The following is a 23,155-nucleotide window of genomic DNA, read 5'->3' as shown; positions in this document are numbered from 1 at the left end:
GGATGTGCCTAAGAAGAGGAGGGTGCAGTGTTGCGGATATGAGGACTGTATATATTTTTTTGATTGTGTGCTTTACTATTATTATTATTGTTATTCTGTGCCTCCTGCCTCCGGAGCTGTGTAAAGGTCAAAGGGCATCCCATAATTAGTCCATAAAGCATCCACACCACAGCCAATCATAGAATACCCCTGTTCAATAGTTATATCTTATTCTGTGTTTTAGGGTAAGGCTGTGTCTCCCATTAATTGAAATACTCCATTGCACCAGTGAAAGAGATAGATTCCCTTCATTCCCATTCCCAAAACCTCCATTCCCCCTTTTCGTCATTTGGCAATTACCTCCCCTCCAATAACCGCCATTGACCACGAGGCAGGGTCGGAGAAGAAAGGCGTGTCTCCACCTCGTCATAGAGGGGAGGAGTGAGCCAGCCCCACTCGACCAACCATGAGCCAGGGGTTTGGCTAGAGAGGGCGGAGGAAGAGCGATCGGGGAGGTTCGCAAAGGTTGAGGGGCGGGGCCTATATAACCCACAGCGCGACGCTCCCCAAGCAGTTGAGCTTTGAAGAAGAAAGAGAGGTGCTGAGAGGAGGGAATGAGCAGGCGTGACCGCAGCTAAAATCCGCAGCGCGACGCTCCCAAAAGAGAAGCTGAGATGAGCTTTGACGAGATGAGCTTTTACCGGCAGACAAAAGGGAGCCCAAGCCGTTGAGAAGAGAGAGGGTCCAAGAAGCAGAGCTGAGTTGTGTGGTTTTGGTCATCAGTGGTTGCGTTGTGGTGGTCAGTGGTTGCGTTGGTTGCGTTGAGTTGTCGGTGGTGAGGAGTGATTGGACCAAGAGAACATAGAGAACATCCAAGGAGAGGACATCCCAGAAAGCACAAAGCCTGTTGTAATCCTGGAAAAGCAGTGGCGGCCACAGCAGCAACAACACTCAACAGCCGCTTGGGGCCTGGACGGCGGTTTTGAGCAGGGCCGCGAAGGAACGGCGGCTGCTAAATGCGCCGATCGTGCTGCACAATACAACTCCAAGCCATCCTCTCCTTCCAGCCGATTCCTGTCATCATTCCCCGTGTGAGTCTGTCTTTTGTTTGTTCTGTCCCTGGGTTAATTAAGACTGTAGGTAAGCTAGTATTTGCACTGTGTCACCTGCGTCTTATGTGTTGTAAATAAACGTGACTGCTTTCTTTTTGCTTGTGTAAATAATAAATCCCATTACTCTTCTGTCCGTCTTCTCGTCTTATTCCTTTTCCTCTTTGCATTCGGTCGTTTTAGAGTTTTCCAGATTGGGCAGCTGCGGTGCGATACGGCCAAAGTTTGGGGTGAATCGGGTGAGTTGGGGAAGAATCGGGGGAACTGTTAGGTCGCGGTAATACACCACCGCTCGGGCAATATAACATCTAAACCGCGACAGTAACAATATGTTGGATTCCAAAGCTTCATTGCTTTGTCAATCTGTTTGATTATTTGGGGGTTGATATTGTCCAATTGCATGCATTTTATTATTTGGGGGTTGATATTGTCCAATTGCATGCATTTTATCCTCCATTAATGTGGAACACTATCAAAAGCTTTTTTGTAGTCTATCCAGGCTGTGGACAATTTGGTTCCCGTTTTACAGTTTAAGAGTACTGTCTTGTTTAGTAGTAGGTGGTCTATTGTCCTGTAGCATCCTCTTTTGCATCCTTTCTGTTCTGCCTCTAGGCCTCCTTATGTGTTAGGCAGTGGGTTCGGAAAGGGGAAGACAATGTAAATGTATATTGTGTAGTGCCGCTCCCATTGGGAGATTGTATTACAAAAACTGCCCAGCAAGCAGTTTACAGTACTACTAGTACCCGACTGCAAAGCCGCAATGAGCCGGCGAAGCCAAAGCCTCTTACCACTTATTTTACCCATCACTATGGCATCAGTAGGTTAGGTAGTTGGTAGTAGGTAGGTGTAGTAGGTACCATACCTAGTTCAAAATGACACCATTTGCGTTCTGGATGAGATTAAAATTTATAAAATTTCTTTCTTGATTAATTCGGTGAATTCCATCTCGACTTCGGATATTTCCGGCCGTGACAAACTAGCCCCTCGGCCGCGAGATTTCTAAAAAAATCATTCTTCTTCAATTTTAGAATATTTGACGCCGTTTTCACCCTCCGAAACACGGTAATAAGCTTTAAAAAAATATTTTTTCAAATGCTCGAATCTCATTGGTTCCGGTGTTTGGTGACGATTTTCGTTGAACATAACCAGGGCCCATGCGGGCCCAGGGAACGAGGTTGGTCTTAAAGTATTTTAATTACAAATTAGAGGTGCATAAGATTGTGAATCAAAAAAAGACGGGTGAAACAAACTCCTATTGAACTTTTTCGCAATTTTTTATGCATACTTCCGCATCTGCAAGATGGCGGCCTCCATGGAGCGATTTGGTGCATCAAAGCTTCGAAATTCTCAAAGGATTCAGCAAAATCTGGCTTTTCAACATAATACGTACGCGTTCATTCACAACACCGGCTTCGCCGGCTATAATAGTATTTGTGTATGGGAACCTTTTCAAATCGAAAACTACCTGGACATTTTACATATTGTTATGTCTGGGGGTAAAGCAATATCTAGAGCCAGGTAGATCTGCATAGGTAGGTATTCAAATGTCGCGATAGGGAATCTACCTGTAATAAGTTCTTCATGTTTATGCGTTTGTCGGGATAAGATGTATGATTGTGGATCTACCAGGAGATTCCAGTGTTAAGTAGTTAGGGATTATAGATAACGCCCTGGTGAGTCCAACCTGGTCATCAAACCTTTGTCTATTATGGCACTGCAAACCACATAAACATTAGTTATGACCTTTAGTACAACACTAAATGACGCCCTTCCCCCGACATGACTTAGGAAGAAATCGGGCTGGAACACCGCCACAATTGGCCGCCACCATTTACACCTCCGAAAGGCCTACCCACCTCGCATAGCACATGCTATTACCGAGGAGCAGGAGTGGGGAAAGCGGCAGTGGTGCAGTGGGCGTGCCCCTGGACGAGCCGGCGAGTCGTGGGAGGCTCTGTTTGGCAGAGCAGTGCGCCAATGTGACGTGATCGGCCAGGGATATTATCGAGGGTCAGGCACCATTTTCGGCAGTCGATTTGAGTGCAGTTCGGAGGAGCGCTGAACCGAGTCGAGTTGAGTGCTGTTCGGATGAGCCCGGAGTTGAGAAGAGTTCTGCAGAAGAGTTGGATTCCTGGCAGTGCAGTTCGAAGGAGTTCACGGCTTGCGAGAGTCCCGGTGCGATCCTGAGTTGGCTTGTGAGCAGGGTCCTGGCTCGGGTTGAGTTGGCTGTCGTGTGGAAGATCGCCGTCGAGGTGGTTGGAGCTTGCTCCTTTTTGCTGGGTGGATTCGCGCTAGCCTGCTGTGGGACCTTGTGGTGATCGGTGCTTGGTGCTCGGGGCTTTGGAACTTGGAGCGAGGCATGCCGTGGGACGAAAGGAGCCGGGTGTTGGACAGCAGCCACCAAGACGACAAGGACGAGATAAGGCCGTATCCACGAATACACAACATAAAAGATGTGTTATTTTCGTATTCATCTCCCCCGTTTTTTATTTGAGGTCTGGAGTGCGGGATCCCGATTTAGCTACCTTATTTTATTACCGGCGCGTGCTTTTTCACTGTCTTTGCTTTTCATTAATAAATCCTTATATTATTTTTGTACATATACCTGAACGCAGTTTCCTGTTTGATTGTATTAGATAAGGCTGCAGGGCTCTCGCTGTGTCCCACCATTCTGCGCGTTTAAGTGCTTGATTTGGAATCCGCTATTGAGTTTTCGCCTCGGGAGTTTAAAGCCTTGTAATCGGCCTCCGCAACTCTGATGTTAATCGCAGTTGCGTGACAATATGTTCTCTGTATTTTATGCACTTCTAAATCACTGGGTGAAATAAGAAGGGAAAGTGGTGGTTGTACTCTGGGTGTGCATGAGAATGTTCTACTAAGTTGTGATGGCCACTTCTGACTTAACGTTTTACTTTTGTGAAAAGTAGGGAATTATCAAATCAAGTGGGTGAATGATCAGAACCTGCTAATGCACCCATGCATCCTACTGAACAGAATAACATGAAAGATATTGTGAAAAAAAAAAATCAAACTCTCTGAAATTGTTCTAATCGTTCTAAAATACGCCAATTGTCTGTGTTAAAGTACAATTAAAAATATTCTCATCATAGATCTTGAGAATGCATTGAAACATACATGTTTGGGTTTGTTTGTGTGAAGAAATGAGTTGAAACTTGGTAGTTGTACTAAGATGAGAATATTCTTCTAAGTTGGGATGGTCACTGCCAACTTGTGTTTTGATTTTTACATAAAAATTGGGAAATTTTATAATTTGACACCTGTCTGTTTATTTATTTTGTTTGACTTTGATGCACTCCTGATCGGAATGTGTTGAAAAGTTGAGCTTATACAGTACAGTATAACACAAAATAAAGTTGCCTCCCCTTGCTACTCCCAAAGTAGTTGGTGTTTTAGTCTAAAAATGCATTTTATCCATTTCATCAAATAACCTTCACTGACTCAGCGATGTCGTGAACATGCTTTGTTTGATGGAGAGCAAATTAATGTTGCTCCCTGGATTTAAACCATCCAAAGAAACGTGCTAGGAAACACAAATCCGAGATGAACCCTTCCAATGGGAATGTGTGTACGTGTGTTATAATAACCATGTTGTTCAGAAACTTTGTGCATAAAGCAAAATGAGTTTTGACACCATTTATTTTTACTTTCAATCCAATCATTTTATCTCTATGCATTCGACACACATCAGTTCACAGGTTAGCATATGTGTGAATGAGTGACTCACGGCACAAATGGCTCGATTGATACTAACCGCGTGTTATGGCATGTTGTGGACGTATCTGTGGCACCACACGTTCAATCAACATTGAGGCTTCGCTTTAATATTTTCTAACAACCAGCATCAACAAGCTGCAGTGCAATGCTGACAAACTACAACAATCGATCAACCTTATGCACTTCATCCAAAGCAACTGACAAATTCTCAATCTCATCAGAAATGGACGAAACGCAGTCCTTCACTTTCCGAGGTTTCTCCAGCACTTGCACAGAAAGTGTGTAAGGATCATACCGAATAGAGAAAGGCCTCTTAATCTTCCTCGCAAAGTCTCTGTAAATGAGAGCGTGAGAAAACGATGTAACTTCAACAATGTAAGTTGAGCATGTGTGTGTATGCCACAAATATTGCTCTCACCGTAACTTGACTCGCGTTTCCTCCAAGCTCTCAGAGAAGAAATAAACTGGCTGGTACTCTTGGTCCTGGTATGGCTGAACCGACACAGAGTTTGGTTCAAACCGCCGGTACTCAGGCTTGTTTGAGAGCGCATACTGAAAAAGATTTAATGAGGTATAGTCGGTTGGGAGCATGGCAAAACTTGTTTGTGTTACTTAGGTACACCACACCTATCAAAAAACACTGTCAGGGCTGTGGCCAGGATTTTTGACGACAAGATAAGTACACGCATCTATCAAACTAAGAATGATCTGCTTCAATATCTAGTTTTGCGTACATTTTGGCTCAAGGAAGAGCAGAAAGAGAGGGAGGGCAGAAAATCAATTTATTGATAGTGGAGCAGCACGAGGTAGATGCAACAATTAAAGGAATGAGGAGAGAGGAGGGGAGAAAGCTTGCAAGTAATATGGCTGGGTTAAGTAGGGTTACAAGTACAGACTTGGCATTTAATATGGAATATTTTTTTTGTGGGGGTGAACTTACTTTTCAAGATGTCTTAGAACCAAAAGTTCATTGGAATTATGTTGAAATTATTCTAGATTTTGTTAATGTGACCTTTAAAAGAAACAAAAACCACATTTGACATTTCGAAACAAATAAATTGATCCTTGAAAGTGATGTAAACTGATATCGAACTCAATTCATGGACAGTACTGTGTTAAACGTCTGCACGTTTTCCAGAAGTATCTCTTTATTTTGCACATCAGCCAAAAATTTTTTTAACAAAAACAAAAGTTAAATTACGACTGGGATTACGGACAGTAAAATTACAGTTCAGTACTTCGTGTAACCCCCACGAGCATTCAGGAGAGCACGTACACGTTGAGGCATGCTGTTCACGAGATTTGCCAAGGTTTGGACAGGAATCGCTTGCCATGCAGTGACAATAGCCTGCTGCAATTCACGCACATAGGTCGGCTGCTGGTCCAAGTGGTCGATTTGACGCGTTAATTCTGCCCACAAGTTCTCTATCGGATTCATATCCGGGGACGTGGCAGGCCACTTCATATGCTCTACACCACGGTCAGCAAGAAAGTGTTGGATCATGCGAGCACGATGAGGGCGTGCATTGTCATCATGGAAGACAAAGTTTCCTCGAAAGTTTGCACGAGCAAATGGAAGCAATGTTTCTTCCAGAATGGCCCTGTACTTGAACTGGTTCAGGTTTCCATTCAGAACAACCAGGTCAGTTTTGCCCCCTGCATGAAAAGCAGCCCAAACGGTCACCCCACCACCTCCAGCTTGGACTCTTGGCACTATACAATCTTTGTTGTAGGCTTCATGCACTTGTCTGCACACTCGGGCACGCCCATCTTGACGATAGACCAGAAATCTAGACTCGTCACTGAAAATCACGTGATTCCAGTGTCCTGGCTGCCATTGACGGTGCTCTCTGGCCCACTGCAATCGGCGCTGGCGGTGTTGTCTGGTCAGGCCTGGCTTTCTCAGGGAACGCCTGGCACGATAGCCTGCTTGAACCAGTCGTTTGTTGACTTGCCTTCTGGATACAGGCACATTTGTTAGTTGCTGCCACTCAGCCCGAAGCTGATTAGCTGACTTGGTACGGCCATTGCGGACTAACCGGTGCAGCTGGCGATCATCCCTCCTTGTGGTTCTGTGGGGACGTCCTGGCCTCGGTATTGGAGAAGGGACACCCCTCTGAGCATTTCGTTTCAGGATCTTTGACACCTGACCTTGAGTGATGCCATACTGCCGAGCAATAGCACGCTGTTTCATGCCGTAATTTCGTAAAGCCACCACTCCATGACAAACAGCATTGTCGAGTTGACGGACCATCTCCAGAGGAAGCGGCAATAACTTTTGGAGATGTGCAGCAGTTGTTTTCCACTAATACAGAACGCAACAACCCTTGTATACCCGACTGTGAAGCCAATCATCAAATGCACCTGTCTGTACATTTTGCCACGCCACCTGTGATATCGATATAATCCTGTTGTTGACTTCTTGCTGCGACAATCAGTGACATGGTTCTTTTAACAAATAAATCACCAAAGTGTAAAAGAAACTCACTAGATTGATATACTGAGTTAAGAAAGTAAACCCAAGTCAAGAAGAAAAAAAAATCCATATTAAATGCCAAGCCTGTATTAAGGGGTAGGGATTGGGGATGATATGGGACTATGGTGTTTTGCATGCTTTAAACTCGATTGTGAAATGTGTCATTGAACCACCCCAGGAGGTTAGTTCCACAAACGGGGGAAAGGAGGAACAAAACCTGGATTTGTGGAATTTAACCAGGAAGGGGTTATGGGAAGAATGTGTGTCGTGTTGGAGCTGGGGAAGGTTGGAGGGCTGGGAGAGCAGATGGAGCTAGACCGGATGAGAGATGGTAAAAAAGAGAAGTCATCGACCTTTAAGTATAATATATATATATATATATATATATATATATATATATATATATATCAAACACAGTTTGTGTGTGTGTGTGTGTGTGTGTGTGTGTGTGTGTGTGTGTAATGTTACCGATAGACTCCTAAACGGAGAGGCTTACATGCTTGATATTTGACATAGACATGGCCATTGAGCGTGGGACGAACATGGCCGAACTCAAAATATTTGACGATCCATATTTTTTATTCATATTTACCTCAGCGCATTTCAGCGCACGGAATCAACGGAATCAGGGCAGGTGGGCGCTGATTCGCTCAGAGCGATCACGTTATGACGCTATGACGCTATGAACGCTATGACGCTATGAACGATATGATGCTATGAACGCTATGACGCTATGACAAAAAAAATCGCTATGACGCTATGAAACGCTATGACGCTATGAACGCTATGAACGATATGACCGCTATGAACGATATGACGTGATGACGCTATGAAAAAAAAAATCGCTATGACGCTATGAAACGCTATGACGCTATGAACGCTATGACGCTATGACGCTATGAAAAAAAAAATCGCTCGCTTTGCCAAGGGGCTCGCTCCCCCCCCCCGTTCCCCTCCCCTCCCCCGCCCGGCAATGCCGGGTACTTCTGCTAGTATATATATATATATATATATATACTAGTGGAGTCACCCGTGGGAATCCCACGGGCATGGACGTGTGTGACATTTCGACATATTGAGTAAGATGCTGCACATTCATTTTTACAAAATGGTTACTGGCAATTCATCAGATCCAGAAATGTTGTTATGAACACAATTTATTTATTTCACATAATATGTGACCCCTCACTCCTCTCCACCTGGCACTCTCCTCTCTCCACCTGGCACTCTCCTCTCTCCACCTTCATGCCTCTCCAATCCCACTCCTCCTCACACTCCTCCAATACCTCCTCACATTCCTCTCAAATACCTCCTCACACTCCTCTCCAATACCTCCTCACACTCCTCTCAAATACCTCCTCACACCCCTCTCAAATACCTCCTCACACTCCTCTCCAATACCTCCTCACACTCCTCTCCAACTCCTCACACTCCTCTCCAACCCCTCACACTCCTCTCCAACTCCTCACACTCCTCTCCAACCCCTCACACTCCTCTCCAACCCCTCACACTCCTCTCCAATCCCTCACACTCCTCTCCAACTGCTCACACTCCTCTCCAACCCCTCACACTCCTCTCCAATCCCTCACACTCCTCTCCAATCCCTCACACTCCTCTGCAATCCCTCACACTCCTCTCCAATCCCTCACACTCCTCTCCAATCCCTCACACTCCTCTCCAATCCCTCACATTCCTCTCCAATCCCTCACACTCCTCTCCAATCCCTCATACTCCCCTCCAATCACGCCTCACTCGCCTCTCCAATCGCTCCTCACTATCCTCTCCAATCGGTCCTCACTCTCCAACCCCTCGCTCCTCTCCAACCCCTCGCTCCTCTCCAACCCCTCGCTCCTATCCAACCCCTCACACTCCTCTCCAATACCTCCTCACACTCCTCTCCATTACCTCCTCACACTCCTCTCCAATCGCTCCTCACTCCCCTCTCCAATCGCTCCTCACTCGCCTCCCCAATCACTCCTCACTTGCCTCCCCAATCGGTACTCACTCTCCAACCCCTTGCTCCTCTCCAACCCCTAGCCCCTCTCCAACCACTCGCTCCTCTCCAACTCCTCGCTCCTCTCCAAACCCCTCGCTCCTCTCCAACCCCTCACTCCTCTCCAACTCCTCGCTCCTCTCCAACCCCTCGCTCCTCACTCTCCAACCCCTCGCTCCTCACTCTCCAACCCCCCGCTCCTCTCCAACCCCCCACTCGTCTCCAACCCCCACTCATCTCCAATCCCTCACACTCCTCTCCAATCCCTCACACTCCTCACCAATCCCTCACACTCTGCAATCCCTCACACGCCTCTCCAATCCCTCACACTCCTCTCCAATTCCTCCCACTCCCCTCCAATCGTGCCTCACTCGCCTCTCCAATCACGCCTCACTCTCCTCTCCAATCGCTCCTCACTCTCCTCTCCAATCACGCCTCACTCGCCTCTCCAATCGCACCTCACTCGCCTCTCCAATTGCTCCTCACTCGCCTCTCCAATCGCTCCTCACTCTCCTCTCCAATTGGCCCTCACTCTCCAACTCCTCGCTCCTCTCCAACCCCTCTCCAATACCTCCTCACACTCCTCTCCAATACCTCCTCACACTCCTCTCCAATACCTCCTCACACTCCTCTCCAATTCCTCCTCAAACTCCTCTCCAATACCTCCTCACACTCCTCTCCAATACCTCCTCACACTCCTCTCCAATCGCGCCTCACTCGCCTTTCCAATCGCACCTCACTCCTCTCCAATTGCTCCCCCTCGCCTCTCCAATCGCTCCGCACTCGCCTCTCCAATCGCTCCTCACTCGCCTCTCAAATCGCTCCTCACTCTCCTCTCCAATCGGCTTTTTCCCGTCTCGTTTCTCTCGTTTTTCTACCGTCTAGTTATTTTTCTTGCTGCATCCTGTTCAAGACTGCGTTCTTCATCGATCGTCTTTCATTTTGGAAATGGAAGTTTCCATGCAATGCATGAATTGTCACGATCCTCAAGAGGAAGTGTCTCGTTATCATCAAATGACAAATGGCAAGTAAATTACATTGTGAAAATTAAAGATTCCAAATAAACCTATTTAAAGTGTATGCGCACATAATTAATTTTTAAAAAATGAAGAAATATTTCTCGGTAATTTCCTGAAACATATTTTACTTCCGGATAATAATGTTGAATGAAATAAGAATGAAGAAATATATGTCGTTTTTGTGACGACTGTCATCAAAAGTAAAAGTAATATATCTTAACGGAAAAGAAAAAGGGAATTTTTAATATATGTCGACATTTTCCCGTCTGTTATTTTAGGCGGTGTATTTTCGTGCATCATCGTGGCGCGATTTTTATAAATATATCTCGGCAATTTCCCGTGTGTGCGTGAATGCTCGCAATTATTTCTGACGCCGAGTCTAAAACCATCGATAAAAATTAAATCAGATGGTGAATTCGAGATGACATCATGAGGGTGACTCAATGAATGGGCATTATTTTACAGGCCTTTGAGAAATCATTTCGTTCCATAAACGGAAACTTTCATGGGATTCTCTTCCCGTTTTTTTCAACTGAGTCTAAAACTATGTTAGCGACTGTTAAAAATGAAATGATATATCGAATTAGAGTTGAAATAAACATGTGTGAGAGAGAAAGACAGCACGGGCCTAACTAAACAGGCCTCAAAGCTATTCAGGTTAATAAAATGGTGGATATTTGTTTACATGAAGCCTCTCCAAGAATGGGTGGAGCTACTCTGCAAACGGAATAAGCCACACCCCGGACAGACAGACAGACAGACAGAATCACCATAGCCTATTGTAATATAGATATACACGTGTGTCTCCATGTGCATATATGTAAACACCATTGTCTCTGTGGCTGTCTGTCTGCCTTTGTTCCTTATGCACGGCCACTTTTAAGTTACAAACTCGGGCTATAAATACAACTTTATGTGGGGGGTAACATAGGCTATGTGGCAGCGGCATCATGCAGTGTTGTTTGCGCCCCAGAGGGGGGGAGGGGGGGAGTGCTGACATGCCATATATAAATGTGTATCGCATAGCGCCACCTGGTGGTGGTGGCAGAGGGTGCTCCAAAGTCCTTCTCTACCTGATTAACCCTAAGGTTAAAGTACCCTGCACAGGTAAATTTGTGCTCCTTCCTTTCCCCTCGTCCACCCTCCCCAAAAATGGCGGGGCCTGGCAAAGCCCCCCCCCCCCTCCAAAAGATATATATGCAGTATATCTCACCCCCTTCTTTCCTCCTCCCCTCCCGCCGACCACCCTGTCCAGTCCCCTCTTCTCCATCCCCTCCCTCCTCCCCCCTTCCTCTCCCCTCTCCCTTCCCCCTTCTAGCAGCAAGAGACATGACGCCGAATTGATCTGTCAGCGAAGCAGCAGCGGAGAGGCTCTTCTAGTTTATCATAGATGGATGGGGAAGTTCTACAAGATTGGTTCTCAATCAGTATCATGGGCTTCCACCCAAAAATGGATTTAAGGAGCAATAATCACCATTATTTATTCCATTGGCATACTAAAAAAGTGCTTATTATACTTACCATCATCTCTCCATAAGACGAAAGCAGTGCGGCACCATATGCTTTTAACTGCCCGTTCTCCTTGCAGAGGCCGAATTCGATGCTGAACCAGTACAGCTTCAAAAAGAAATGCACATATTAGTGACCTAATGCACATATGTCTTATGATATGCACATATTATGACCATCTTACTATAATTCACCAAATGTCCGTCCGTCCGTTCGAAGGTACCACTAAAACGGCTGAACCGATCACAAAGATATTTTCGGTGGGTATTCCTGGGACCCCTGTGAGTAAAATAGGCTATATTGTTTTTCCAAATTTTCCAGTTTCTCCAAACACGATGGAATAATATTTGCCGATATGAACAGTGATGTGGCTTTTATTGAAATTCTACAAATATTGTTTAGATTTTGATGACAATTATGAACCTGCCGCCAGTCCGGAAGTGGACAGATTACGGCAATGCACGGGTTTGATAATATCCAAATACAACCGTCATTCAATCGTAATGTTTAATCGTTAAGCATTAATCGTGTTAATCATTATGTTAAAGTATCAATTGATGATTGGAATTGAGTGAATATAATTACGATTTTGAATTCGTAATTGTATTCACCCAACCATACAGAACTTTACATCAGGATTTAAATATTTGTTTATGTCACGAATGTTGTTAAATTTTTTTATTTATATTAATGTTATTTAATTTGTGATTGGAGTTATGCTGTTCGGAATGAAAAAAGAGATATCGAGTTCAAGTGAATGATGAAATGCCGTGACGGTTTCTACTTTCTAAACATGAATTCATGGATCGCCATATGCAGATTCGCCATTGACTGGGTATGGAACAAACGTACCCGTTTGTTTGCCAACGGGTACGTTTTTCATGGAAGTCCTTCACGAACTTGCTGTCCATGTCTGACGTGTGACTGAAGGTGCTACAGGAATGTGTAATTTATTGGTTTCATGCTTTAGCATTCGCCGTTTCTGCATTGTCTGTTTGCTTCTGGCCTCCCACCCGTGCGTAGCATAGCACGGGCACCTCACTCGTATGTCGAATGTACATATTGGAGCCTGGTGTTGGCTTAGCGGTTAGAGTGCTGGCTTGGGATCCTAGGATCCTGGGTTCGAATCCCTGTCGATTGCTGAATTAACGCCAGGTGGGTTGACTCAGCGTGTCATCCTTCCGAGGTCGGCAAATTGAGTACCAGTTCACTGGTAATTCCCTGTGTGTTGCAAGAGGCAACTAACAGGGTTGGCGGCAGGAAGGGCATCCGGCCATAAAACATTGCTTCAAAAAGGGGACCAAGGTGCCCGAAAAAGGACAACTCCTGCTCTGCAGGAAAAATGGCCTCTAAATGTGGTTCAGTGACAGATTTCTATTACAAGCACCATACGTTTATAATCATTCACAAGATTGCAATCAGTATGAAGGATGCAAGAGGAACAATTGCCTATTGCTTAGCAAAGCCATTCTCAAAAATTTGAACTAAAAATAGACCTGTGGACAATGTGAATTGTCTAGAAAGAGGTATTCCATAGCGACCTGTACTCATGGATCAAATGACATAGTGACACAAAACAGCAGAATGACTCCTTTTCTCCATTCAAACTGGTTGAATGAATGATTTTTATATTGCAGGCAGCTGCAACTCACCACAGGTGAGTTTAATTCCAAAGTAAAGGAGAATCACCTGCTTGAAATGTAATTATGTCTAACAACTTCGAAAAGGTGCCAATAATATTGTCTGGGCCATTTTAGGATTTATGTAAGGAATAAGCGAAGATTTAGTAGTTTTTTCAGCTTTTTTTTTTGTTCCACTGCAAACCAAAGCAACACATATGTGGATACCAAAAGATGTTTTAATTTCAACAATTTTCTGGAATAAATGGTGCATTATTTGAAAAAGTGCAAAGGTGCAAATACAGTCATGTGAAAAAGTAAGTACACCCCATGTAAAGTTTTGACTTTTTCAACATATTTCAACATACAGCTATTTGATCTTCATTTCAACAATATTGATAGATAAAGGTGATATAATATAACAAATATCATGAAACATTTACATTTGGTAGTCCATTGTATCTATCTATAATTCCAGTAATGTGTGTGTGTGTGTGTGTGTGTGTGTGTGTGTGTTTGTCTGTGACCGCTGTTTCTCGACAACCACGGGTCCGATATACTTTAAACTTGCCAGGTATATTGCTGGGGACCCGAGGATGTGCCTTTTCAAGGTTTCATATTAATCGGACAAGTAGTTACCGAGCTATGGCGATTTCTTTACCAAACTCCGCAAGCCGTTCGCTTTGGACCAAACCATTTCATGTAAATAGAGGGGGGGGATTGTCACCGTACTCGCAAGCCGTTCGCTTTGGACCAAACCATTTCATGTAAATAGAGGGGGGGGATTGTCACCGTACTCGCAAGCCGTTCGCTTTGGCTTTGCGAATGGACCAAACCATTTCATGGACCAAACCATTTCATGTAAATAGAGGGGGGGGGGGGATTGTCACCGTACTCGCACCCACGTACCCACGTACCCACGTACGGGCATTGCACCCACGTACGGGCATGCCCTAGTTATTTAAATAAACATAAAGGTCAATTTTTCATGTGGAAAAAGTAAGTACACCCATGGCTCCAATAGGTGGTATTGCCCCCTTTGTCAGAAACAACCTCAAGTAGGCGTTTCTTAAAACTGTCTACCAGTCTCTGACATCGACTGGGAGAAATTTTTGCCCACTCCTCCATGCAGAATTCTTTCAGCTGTGCGATGTTTGAGGGGTTTCTTGCATGCATAGTTCGTTTCAAATCCCCCCACAACATCTCGATGGCATTTAGATCTGGGCTTTGACTTGGCCATTCCAGAACCCTCCATTTCTTTATTTTAATCCATTCCTTGGTGGATTTACTGGTATGTTTAGGGTCATTGTCATGTTGCAAGGTCCACCTTCGGTGGAGCTTCAACTTTCCGACAGATGGCCTCACATTATCCTCAAGCACCCTCTGGTACAATGATGAATTCATAGTGGATTCTATGATGGTGAGCTGCCCAGGCCCTGATGCAGCAAAGCTGCCCCAAACCATAATATTTCCACCACCATGCTTTACAATTGGTATCAGGTTCTTGTTGTCAAATGGTGTCTTTGGTTTTCGCCAAACATGTCTTCTGGTACTGTGGCCAAATAGCTCTACCTTTGACTCATCTGTCCAGAACACATTGTTCCAGAAGAACTGGTCTTTGCCTCGGTGTTCTTTGGCAAACTTTAGTCTTGCCCTGATGTACTTTCTGGACAGCAAAGGTTTCCTCCTGGCACACCTCCCGTGTAGATCAAATTTGTGCAGTCTTTCTAATGGTAGACTCGTGCACTTTGACATCAACAGTGGCAAGAGCTACCTGTAGGTCCCGTGATGACATTCTGGGGTTCTTAGAGACTTCTTTCAGAATCTTGCGGTCTGCTCTCAGGCTGAATTTGCTGGGGCGGCCTGGCCTAAACAAGTTGGCAGTTGTTTGGAATCTTCTCCACTTGTAGATGATCTTCCGGACAGTCGAATGATTGATTTCAAATTGTTTGGAGATCTTTTTAAATCACTTCCCAGACTCGTAGGCATCTATAACCTTCTTTCTGAAGGCCTCAGAGAGCTCTTTTGATCTGGGCATTGTGACGCCGCACACTTCAACAATACAGAGCAAACCAAACTAAATGTCTGAGGTTTAAATAAGACAGGTTCCTCCAAGATCCTCTCTAATGATGTTCTAATCATTTGCCCCTGAGCTGGTGCACCTGATTCTAATTTTAGGTCGTTGAAGTAGTGATAAATGTCGGGGTGTACGTACTTTTTCCGCATGCGAAATTTGCATTTATGTTTATTTAAATTATGCAATGGACTCCAAAATGTAAATGTTTCATGATATTTGTTATATTATATCACCTTTATCTTTCAATATTGTTGAAAAGAAGATCAAATAGCTGGATGTTGAAATATGTTGAAAAAGTCAAAACTTTACATTGTGTGTACTTACTTTTTCACGTGACTGTCTTTCCGGCCATGACTCTATATATTTTAAGGAGTGTTTTTGTTATGAAACGTACAATAAGTTCACATTGTAAGTTTAAATATATGGTTTAAACTCACAGGCACCAATTTGTCTTGGGAATTGATCGTCTCACAAACTTGTTTGCAAATTCCATTGTATCATTTGTGACCACATCTGCATCTTACTATAATTCACCAAATGTCCGTCTGTCTGTCTGTCTGTCTGTCCGTCCGTTCCCAGGTACCGCAATCACGGCTGAACCGATCACAACAAAATGTTGGGTGGGTAATCCTGGGACACCCTTGGAGTAGAATAGGCTATATTGTTTTTCCAATTTTTCCAATTTTCCCAATTTTCTAATATTCCAGTTTTTCCAATAATATTGGAAATGCAATAATATTGTTGTGGATATGAGAATGGTTTTTTTTTTTTATTGTATAGTAAATTGTTGTAAATATCACCCTCTGTAAAATGTAATGATTCCTTGTAAATACCTCCGTAGTGTAAAGGTCAAAGGGCGTCTTGGTAGTTATTCCATAAACACCACATTGCAGGACCCGATAAAACCCTTGTTCAGTAGCTTATATCTTATTATGTGTCTTAGGGTAAGGCTGTGTCTCCCATTAATTTAAATACTACATTGCACCAAGTGAAATAAGAATAGGTCCCCTTTCATTTCATTTCAATGGCCAACTGCATTTTGGGTGGTTTTCTTCAACCACCATTGGCCACGAGGCAGGGTTGGGGAAGAAAGGCGTGTCTCCACCTCGTCATAGAGGGGAGGAGTGAGCCAGCCCCGAACAACCAACCGAGCACGAGGGGTTTGGTTTGAGAGGGCGGAGGAAGAGCGTTTGGCGGAGGTTCGCAAAGGTTGAGGGGCGGGGCCTATATAACTCGCCGCGGGGGCGTTCCCCAAGAGATGCGCTTTTACTGAGACAAGGAGATGAGTCTGAAAAGAGAGGTCCATGACAAGAGCTGAGTTGGTCGTCAGGGGTGGTCAGTGGTTGCGTTGAGTGGTTGCGTTGGTTGCGTTGAGTTGTCGGTGGAGAAAGAGTGGTTGAACCAGGAAAGAGAGAGGAGAGAACCCGTCACGCCAGACCCCCCACCAGCGCGTCGTGATCCGACCCGTGATCCGACCCGTGATCCCGCGCACACGACAGGATCGGTGGCATCAACGGCCGTCGAGGTCCAGCCCGACGTCCCGTGTGGGATCAAGCTCCAGCCAGCTCCGTGCCGTCCTCCCCCTCCAGCCACACACCTCCTTCCAGCCAATCCACTCTGCAATTCCCCGTGTGAGTCGTCTTTGTTTGTTCTGTCCTGGGTAGGTAATTAAGCTTGTATAAGGAATTCACTGTGTCACCTGCGTCTCATGTCCCTGTACATAATCGTGACTGCTCCTTTTTGCTTGTGTGTGTAAATAGTAATAAATCCTGTTACTCTTCTGTACGTCTTCTTCCTCTTTGCATTCGGTCGCTTTAGAGTTTTCCAGATTGAGTAGCTGTGGCGCGATACGGCCAACGTTCAGGGTGAATCGGGTTTTAGTCGGGGAATAACTGTTCGGCCGCGGTTACACCACCGCTCGGTAAAAATAGCATCTAATCCGCGGACCGTAACAATATTTACCGATATGAACAGTGATGTGGCTTTTATTGAAATTCTACAAATACTGTTTAGATTTTGATGATTTCTGTGTGATATGATTTAACAGATGTTTATATAAATCGTTTAAAATTAAAAAAAAACCCTTCAATTTCTGATATTTTGCCTTTTCATTTGGGCCTCCCAATTGAAGCCCCGCCCTTAGGGGCGGGTACCTTTGCTAGTTAAGACAATGTATGGTTGCGTTGTATGGTACCTTATCTTCCTCCAGGCTTGACTAACTCAGTAGGCAATATTGTGCAATCTCACATCTCGCCCGGGTGAACTATTGTTTAAACCTGCCTGGGTTGATCGAGTCATATGCAAACACATAAGTGTCGCTGGTTATTTACCCCAGCAATCTTTCATCCCTCCCACCATCAGGTCCATGAGGCATACATAAGTCCAGAACATACATAAGGCCACTCGTGGAGAACTGTTAATCAGAGTGATTCATAATATCGTGGTACGATGTATGTTCTCCGTGAACACGAAATAAAATTATGCTTTGCATGTCTTCTGAGTTGAAGAAAGACGAGTCTCTTTCTTCGACACTAACCTCCAGTAGGAGAGAATGCAAAATAACAAAGTCTCACACCACTTGCACATGGATGATTAAACCTTTCGCACTAAATGATAGACAACTGAAAGCTGGTGAAGCAGCAAAATTAATAAAACACAAGTATCAACTCAAGGACAACAACACAAGAGTACGGATGTGGGGTAGGGACAACTAGAACGGCACTCCATTTAGAGAGAGCATACATACAGTCATGTGAAAAAGTAAGTACACCCCATGTAAAGTTTTGACTTTTTCAACATATTTCAACATACAGCTATTTGATCTTCATTTCAACAATATTGATAGATAAAGGTGATATAATATAACAAATATCATGAAACATTTACATTTTGTAGTCCATTGTATAATTTAAATAAACATAAATGCAAATTTCGCATGTGGAAAAAGTAAGTACACCCTTGGCTCTAATAGGTGGTATTGCCCCCTTTGGCAGAAACAACTTCAAGTAGGCGTTTCTTATAACTGTCTACCAGTCTCTGACATCGACTGGGAGAAATTTTTGCCCACTCCTCCATGCAGAATTATTTCAGCTGTGTGATGTTTGAGGGGTTTCTTGCATGCACAGCTCGTTTCAAATCCCCCCACAACATATTGATGGGATTTAGATCCGGGCTTTGACCTGGCCATTCCAGAACCCTACATTTCTTTCTTTTCAGCCATTCCTTGGTGGATTTACTGGTATGTTTTGGGTCATTGTCATGTTGTAAGGTCCACCCTAGGTTGAGCTTCAACTTTCCGACAGATGGCCTCACATTATCCTCAAGCACCCTCTGGTACAATGAAGAATTCATAGTGGATTCTATGATGGTGAGCTGCCCAGGCCCTGATGCAGCAAAGCTGCCCCAAACCATAATATTTCCACCACCATGCTTTACAGTTGGTATCAGGTTCTTGTGGTCAAATGCTATCTTTGGTTTTCGCCAAACATGTCTTCTGGTACTGTGGCCAAATAGCTCTACCTTTGACTCATCTGTCCAGAGCACATTGTTCAAGAAGTGCTGGTCTTTGCCTAGTTGTTGATTGGCAAACTTTAGTCTTGCCCTGATGTTCTTTCTGGACAGCAAAGGTTTTCTCCTGGCACACCTCGCATGTAGATCACATTTGTGCAGCCTCTTCCTAATGGTAGACTCGTGCACTTTGACATCAACAGTGGCAAGAGCTAACGTCGGTCCCGTGATGACATTCTGGGGTTCTTAGAGACTTCTTCCAGCATCTTGCGGTCTGCTCTCGGGCTGAACTTGCTGGGGCGGCCTGGCCTGAACAAGTTGGCAGTTGTTTGGAATCTTCTCCACTTGTAGATGATCTTCCGGACAGTTGAATGATTGATTTCAAATTGTTTGGAGATCTTTTTAAATCCCTTCCCAGACTCGTAGGCATCTATAACCTTCTTTCTGAAGGCTTCAGAGAGCTCTTTTGATCTAGGCATGGTGACGTCACACACTTCAACAACAAAGAGCAAACCAAACTAAATTTCTGAGGTTTAAATAAGACAGGTTCCTCCAAGATCCTCTCTAACGATGTATTAATCATTTGCACCTGAGCTGGTGCACCTGATTCTAATTTTAGGTATTTGAAGTAGTGATAAATGTAGGGGTGTACTTACTTTTTCCACATGTGAAATTTGCATTTATGTTTATTTAAATTATACAATGGACTACAAAATGTAAATGTTTCATGATATTTGTTATATTATATCACCTTTATCTATCAATATTGTTAAAATGATGATCAAATAGCTGTATGTTGAAATATGTTGAAAAAGTCAAAACTTTACATGGGGTGTACTTACTTTTTCACGTGACTGTACACCAGGCTTAACAGTTTACATTTTGTATCCTACTGATAGGACTGCCTGGTGTTGGCTTAGCGGTTAGGGTGCTGGCTTGGGATCCTCGGATCCTGGGTCCGAATCCCGGCCGATCGCTGAATTAACGCCAGGGGGTTTGACTCAGCCTGTCATCCTTCCGAGGTCGGCAAATTGAGTATCAGCTTGCTGGTAATTCCCTGCATGTCTCAAAAGGTGACCAACAGGGTTGGTGCAGGAAGGGCATCTGGCCATAAAACATTGCTTCAAAAAGGGGACCACGGTGCCCCAAAAAGGCCGACCCCTGCTCTGTGGGGAAAATGGCCTCTAAAGGTTGTTCATCCTCCTGATAGGGCCAATCTGGATCCGTACCATAACCAAAATCTAATCGGCTTCTTCTTGTCACCTACCCAACTCATCCACCTAATTTTGTCATAATGCGTCACAAATTTTGAGACATCGTGCTACATATAGTTTTTGGCTCAATCCTTCAAATGTGAAGAATCACTTAACAAGACCGATAGTCTAACAACGGAGTAGCCGGGCTTGGATCTGCTCAGTGGAAGATCTGCTGTCCTCCTGTCATGTGACCAGATCCTCAGCTCTGATTGGTGGACGTTTGTGAGAGACATACTGTACATACATACAACGGACGGACAGACAAACGCTGTTCCAGACAACATTGCCTTATGAGCTATGCCGCAAAAATATGTCTGCCGAACCACGTGACCGATGACATCATCATTTTTTTCCCCACGACCAATTTATCCCTAAATTTCATATGATTGGATCAAGCATTCTAGTTGTCGATTTATGACGTCATAATGAAGGCACCTATGACATCATCATACCCATGGGGAGTGCTTTACAATGAACCACCTTTCAATTTTTTCCATGCATTCGTTTCTGAGAAATAGAGGTGCAAAGTTTTTCGGTTTTTACAAGATGGCGCCCGTGCCACGTGACCTATGATGTCATAATTATCATAGCATAACGATGAGATATCGTGCTCACAGGGAGACAAACACTGATGGAAACACAAACTCAATATACCTTCGGTGGCAGAGACAATTAGGTACCAAATTACTAACAAATAAATACACTCTATAAGTAGAATTGATAATGTAATGTATTGTTTGTGGACTGTTCCAGCGTTCATTCCAAGTTCCTTTTGGCATGAGGGATGTGCAAAACACCTGATTGCAAGTTTCCGCACAGTGTTTAACATGGTTTTTGGGCTCGTTTGTGTGTCCTTTGTCTCCTGTGCTATCATCAGATAAGTTCCTCCTGATCATTTTTGTCGAATCTCTAGTTTAATTTGCTGTGTTTACTGTGTGTTTCTTGTTCGATTTTGTTTTAAAATCCGTGCAAATTTGTATTAGTCAGATTTTTCATACCATGTTTTTTTAGGCCAACCTGGTTCGTTCGTTAGTCGCTGTGTGTCCACAAACGTCCTTTCTCTGTATGACCTTTTATCTTCACCCTTTACTTCCTCCGAACTTTTTAACCTTTGCTTAATGTCTTAAATACAAACAAATAGAAACAACTATATTTTACTAGAATTCACCAAATGTCCATCTGTCCGTTCGAAGGTACTGCAAAAACGGCTCAACCGATCGCAACGATATTTTTGGTGGGTATTCCTGGGACCACTGGGAGTAAAATAGGCTGTATTGTTTTTCCAATTTTTCCAAGTTTTCCAATTTTCCAGTTTTTCCAAACACGATGGAATAATATTTACCGATATGAACAGTGATGTGGCTTTTATTGAAATTCTACAAATACTGTTTAGATTTTGATGACAATTATGAACCTGCCGCGAATGCGGAAGTGGACAGATGATGGCAATGCACGGGTTTGATAATATCCCAATACAACCGTCATTCAATCCTAATGTTTAATCGTTAAACGTTAATCGTGTTATTCGTTTTGTTAAAGTATCAATTGATGATTGGAATTGAGTGAATACAATTACGATTTTGAATTCGTAATTGGATTCACCCAACCGTATGGAACTTCACATCAGGATTTAAATATTTGCTTATGTCACGAATGTTGTTAAAAGTTAATTTTTATCTATTAATGTTATTTCATTTGTTATCGGAGTTATGCTGTTTTGAATGAAAAAAGAGATATCGAGTTCAAGTGAATGACGAAATGCCGTGACCATTTCTACTTTCTGCAGATTTCTTTCTTTTTTGCAGATCTCCATATGCAGATTCGCCATTGACTGGGTATGGAACAAACGTATCTGTTTGTTTGCCAACGGGTACCTTTTTCATGGAAGTCCTTCACGAACTTGCTGTCCATGTCTGATGTGCGACTGAAGGTGCTACAGGAATGTGGAATTTATTGGTTTCAGGCTTTAGCATTTGCCGTATCTGCATTGTCTGTTTGCCTCTGGCCTCCCACCCGTGCGTAGCATGGGTATCTCACTAGTAATAATAATTTCCTTCTCTCCTTCCAACCACTCTCTAAACACGCCTTTATACTGTATGAGCAACGGTACCCGCCATATGGGCGGGGATTCAATTGGGAGGCCCAAATGAAAAGGCAAAATATCAGAAATTGAAGGTTTTATTTTATTTTAAACGATTCATATAAACAACCGTTGAATCATATCACATGCAAATCATCAAAATCTAAACAGTATCTTTAGAATTTCAGTAAAAGCCACATCACTGTTCATATCGGTAAATATTATTGCATCATGTTTCAAATCGTGATTGATACACTATGATCGTGATGATCATGATCGTGAATCGTGATCGATAATCGTGTTCACAATCGCTATGTCATATGTACTCCCCATACGTTTACCAAATTCCCGATACGTGTAACTGTACCAAATCAACAGTTAAAAGGATTTTCAGCCGATAGCTGTTATGGCCTTGGCAAGATCGATGGAGACAGCGATCTGTTAGCGATCGATGGAGACATGTTGCTTTCCCGGGTGCCGCACAAACGGCTGCACCGATCGTGCGGCACCCGGGAAAACAACATCATCACAATGAGAACAATGAACGTTATGCGAACGCGAATGTTATGCAGGAATCCAAACCTGAGAAATCTGGAGACTAAAACTGAAATTGGGGAAACTAAATAGCCTATTTTACTCCCCACCCAAAATATCATTGAGATTGGTTCAGCAGTTTTTATGGTACCTTCGAACAGACAGACAGGCAGACGGACATTTGGTGAATTATAGTAAGATCACCCCCTCTTCTAACGTTTTCAAATGTAAATCCGACTTGAAAATTTCAAGAACCCCAACT

General features: G+C 43.8%; 1 protein-coding gene across 3 annotated transcripts in view; it reads right to left on the bottom strand.

The window, feature by feature from the left end:
• Positions 1–4,727: 4,727 nt before the first annotated feature.
• Positions 4,728–23,155, bottom strand: part of LOC137423005 (tyrosine 3-monooxygenase) — a 76,582-nt gene continuing 58,154 nt past the window's right edge. For all 3 annotated transcript variants that reach the window (XM_068109760.2, XM_068109751.2, XM_068109771.2), the window contains 3 exons: positions 11,833–11,928; positions 5,242–5,375; positions 4,728–5,157 (listed from right to left, as the gene is read on the bottom strand). In XM_068109760.2, the coding sequence (XP_067965861.2) occupies positions 4,980–5,157; positions 5,242–5,375; positions 11,833–11,928 (408 nt within the window). In that variant the 3' untranslated portion in view covers positions 4,728–4,979. The remainder of the gene's footprint in view (positions 5,158–5,241; positions 5,376–11,832; positions 11,929–23,155) is intronic.

This window comes from Myxine glutinosa, chromosome 1 (genome assembly GCF_964187855.1).
Source record: "Myxine glutinosa chromosome 1, kmMyxGlut1.1, whole genome shotgun sequence".
Classification (NCBI taxonomy): domain Eukaryota; kingdom Metazoa; phylum Chordata; class Myxini; order Myxiniformes; family Myxinidae; genus Myxine; species Myxine glutinosa.
The sequence above is the reverse complement of the archived record's forward strand: the minus strand, read 5'-3'. Positions and strand labels throughout refer to the sequence as shown.